Genomic DNA, 4,215 nt, shown 5'->3' on the forward strand with positions numbered 1-4,215 from the left:
CCCGTGATTGCTGTAGCTCTACCGGGCGTATTCCATCAAGTCCCGGTGACTTGTAAGGACCAAAAGTCTTAATAGCCCATTCAATTTTTTCGTTTGTAATTAGTTGGTTTCCCAGATCAGATAGCCCCCCTTCATTCTGGGGGTCATTAGGTTCCACCGGCTTGTTTCCAGGAAAGTGTGTGTCCAGGAGGAGACCTAAAGATTCCTCGCTCGTCGTAGTCCATGAGTTCCCTTGACCCTTGAGATAGCCAAGGTTGCATGGCGACTTTGCGAGAATTCTTCTTAATCTGGCCGCTTCCGTGGTTTCCTCAATTCCCTTGCAGTAACTTTGCCAGGATTTACGTTTCGCAGTTCTAACTGCTTTTTTGTATATTTTCAGATCAGCCTTGTAGGCTTCCCAGTCCTCTGCTGCTCTCGTGGTTTTGGCCTTATTGAACATTGACCTATTAGATTCACGTAACAAGGATAATTGTTTCGACCACCAAGGTGGTTTGCTTTTTCCCCTGTATCGAACAACCGGGCATCCGGCTGACAAAGAACTATTCATGGCTTTAGTAACCTGATTAACCAACCCATCCTGCTCCACCTGCGTGGCGGGGTCTTGGGGAGGTATCTTTGGCAGTAAAGTCCTTAATTTATTATTCTAAACCCCCCAGTCGGTATTTCTAACATTTCTGAACTCCCTTACTTGGGGGGTCTTAAGATCTATTTCGAATTCAATATAACGATGGTCAGAATAAGATTTTTCATTCAGTACTCTCCATCTCTTGATTTTATGGGCAAACATGTCTGAAGCCAGAGTTATGTCCAAAACTTCCTCTCTACTCTTTGTTATGAAGGTCGGCTCTGAGCCTAAATTCAAGACACTAAGTTTGTTCTGTTTGTTGAAGTCTAGTAACGACTCACCTCTAGCATTCGTGTCCGTACTCCCCCACATCAAGTTGTGGGCATTAGCGTCGCAGGAGGCAACCAGTGGTTTGTTCTTGAAGGCTGCTTCCTCGGCCAAGGTCCGAAACCCATCTGGTGGCACGTCCTTGTCATGGGCCATGTAGGCAGAGGCTACCCAAAAGCTGGTTTTGTCCAGCTCAATGCTTGCCACTACCAGATCACCGTCACTAAGCTGTGGGAGCAGGAAGATGTTTAAGTTGTTCCTTGCTAATATACAAGCTCGAGTCTTACCTGCATTTTGTGCGGCAACAAGCTTAAAGCCCTTCATCCCAAGTCCGCAGATTTTATTGCCGTGTATCCACGGTTCCTGAATGAGGGCAACGTCGAGTCCACCGGCAGCCAGGCGGACCTCAAGGTTCGCTGACGCGAGTTTAGAGTGGTGGAGGTTGATCTGGATCAGCTTCATCAGAATCTGTCCGTTTTACCTCCACCATCGTGACTTCCACGTCCGCCTCTTCGATCTCCTCACCCTCGGTGTCATCGGCGAGGAGGTCTTCTTCGTAGAATAATGGCCCCAATCCGGATAGCCTCTCCGAGTCAGATGAGCATTGGCTGCTGGGCAACCCTTCTTCACCACCGCTGCGGTTCCGGACTTGTCGCTCTCCTCACTAAGGTCCAAGCTCGGCTCGTCGCTGCGGTAGATTCGAATGGTTGCGTCATTAAACCCGAATCTCACCACCCAATCCTTTTGCGCCAGTGGGGCTAGCGATTCGGCGTTGAGGATCAGCAACCCCTGCCTTCTATTCTCTACTGGCTCCTCTATCTTCCCTACCCTCCAATTATGAGTTGGCAGGTCCTTATTACAGGATCTGAAGATCCGCTCAATTCTTCCAGGCTTGGCGGGTTTGGCCGGAATCCAAACTCGAGCCCTCGGTCTGCTAGGAATATCTTCCTTGTTGACGGCCTCGAGCTTGGCTCCCGGCCAAACTTCACCTGCCTTACTAACGGCCAACCTATAGAGCTGGGCTGACCTATGGTCCTCGCAGGCGATGAGTTTAGCTCTACCCTGATACCATCCGGAATCATGGCAGAGAGGAGGAGGTCCAGGATTTTCCTCTCGGACTTGGAGGTAGATTTCGGCGATCGCTTCCTCCACCAACCTCCACTTCTCTTTGGGGATAGTCCCTTCCTCCTTCCCTCTGTCGATGATTGCCAGTACCTCACCGCCTCCCTTCACTACGTCCCTGAAGGTGGGGCATTTATGGCCGCCTGTTCTTGGTCTTTTGGTGACCCCACCCCCTGCCTGTTCAGCAGACCGCTGCCTTTTTGGAGCAGAGCCTGCCGGTCTTCCCAAGCTGGCTACTACTCCCCTCGCCCACTCCAGTGACCTAACCTGCTCCTCCGTGAGCTGCTCTGTCGGCAGGTCGCCGATCTTGTTCACGACCCTCATGGCCGCCTTTTTGTCATAATAGGCCTGCTTCGAGGGGCGGACATGTTTAGCCGACCCCCCAGGCCTGTGTTTGCAACTTTCCTCGAGCTGCTCGGAATGTCGGCAGCATCCTGCCGGGTTAGTTTTGAAGCAGGTGCCGAACCCCGCCCTTGGGTTAAGGTGTGTGTGCTTTGGGGTCTGACTTCCCTAGGCGGAGCTGACGCTGCAGCTCCAGCCATGAATCGGTTGGAGACCGGTTTGCCCAAGCCTCCACTCCCCCCTATGCCTCCTATGGTACTCGTACCAGGACCAGCCCTACCGCTTAAGCCCCCTCTAACTCCTGTCACTGGCGGTCCGATAAATGCCCTGCTCGAGGCTGTAGCATTCATTGGAGCCACCCCTGTCGGTTTTTTTGGAGGGCCGTCCTCCTTGTTGTGTTGTTTTTTCTTGAAAATTGCGCTCATAATTTTGGTCCCACGAGTGTCGGACAATGGAGGTCCGCCGGCACAGAGGTCCGTGTGCGCAGGTAAGGCTTGATAGAACCGGAGGTCGCCAGGTATCCAGAGCACTCCGTTCGAGACTGGGCTATTTGTTAATCTGGGTCCCCAGCCAGGCTGAACATCAGCACGGGTCGTCTAACACCTTGTTCCAACCCAGAGCTTTTTTAGAGAGGTTTGCTCCTCCATTACCTCCATAGGCCACGATCAAAAACCATTTCCATATAACTTAGCTATTGAGGAGCTTAAGCACATAGCACTGATTTCTGATCTTAGCTGGACACCATTCTGACATCGTACAGAACCTAAATTGTAGTGGCCATTACCAGTCGGCACCCTCGTGGAGGGTTCAGCCGGAGGATTTTCGCTGACCAAGATGGCAATAAGCAAATAAATAAATTCTCCTCCCCCTCCAGCAATTTCCTGACCTTCAACAAAATAAATTTTGCTATGTACTCTCTTCCTCGCTCCCAAATTCCCCAGCACTCTGCTGCTATTTACTTTTCCTTTCTTTTTTGCCACTTTCATTTGCCTAAGTACATGTAACCTTAGTGCATAATGCTTTTTTTCATTTAAAAACTTGTTTAATTTTTTTCAAAATAATAAATTTTAAAACAAAACCATGCAAATTGCAAAATGTCCAGCAGCAACATACATGGCGTAATAAGTAGCAAAAGTAATAATCACATTTTCATGCGAAATTTACCGGCTGCAAAAAGGTAAATGAAAAAAGCGAAACAAAACTACAATTTCTTATAACTATGTACATAAATAAATCTTTTGCGAAAATTCTATACACAAAATTATTTATTTTAATTGCACCGCGAATCAGTGGAAAATTCACGTTTTCTCGTTCAATTCTTGTTGGCTGGGACAATAGTCAACAACAGTTGGTTAGTGGCGACTCGCCGGCCGGGTTATACTAGAGATGCCGGTTTGTACAGTGGGATTTGCATGAATAATATTCAATGATAGAATGCTGCTGAATTGTTTGTAAATCTTTAGCAATATACGCAATTTTTTACACGATAATTATGCATATTCTCCTGTTTTGAAAAGCTCTTACTTTGACAGAAGCTCTGACTTAAGCTCAGTCGTAGTAAATATAAGTTTTTAGGATTTTAAGGATGCTGTAGGATAGTACATTCAAGGAATAGCTTTAAAATTTTTTTTCGAATGGTTTACATATCAAATTATTTATTTATTTATTTGTATCAAACGAAATATTATATTTCAATAAATACATACAGTGACTCAAACTTGTGTTAACGTGTGATTGTTTTTATACCCGAGCGCACTTGTGCACAAGGGTATATTAATTTTGTTCACATAACGGTTGTTTGTAACAGCCAAAACGAATCGAGATAGATATAGACAAATGTATACATAAATGATCAGGAT

General features: G+C 47.0%; 1 protein-coding gene across 1 annotated transcript; it reads right to left on the reverse strand.

Moving 5' to 3' along the window:
- Positions 1-825: 825 nt before the first annotated feature.
- LOC118755894 lies at positions 826-1,226 on the reverse strand (the record flags this gene model as incomplete). The annotated part of the gene is made up of 2 exons (XM_036490696.1): positions 1,180-1,226; positions 826-1,120 (listed from the first exon to the last, which is right to left on the reverse strand). Coding segments are annotated over exons 1-2 (301 nt in total), but the record flags the coding sequence as incomplete, so codon positions are not given.
- Between the last annotated feature and the right edge of the window lie 2,989 nt (positions 1,227-4,215).

This window comes from Rhagoletis pomonella, unplaced genomic scaffold, assembly GCF_013731165.1.
Source record: "Rhagoletis pomonella isolate Grant_MI unplaced genomic scaffold, Rhpom_1.0 Rhpom_scaffold_07835, whole genome shotgun sequence".
Lineage (NCBI taxonomy): Eukaryota > Metazoa > Arthropoda > Insecta > Diptera > Tephritidae > Rhagoletis > Rhagoletis pomonella.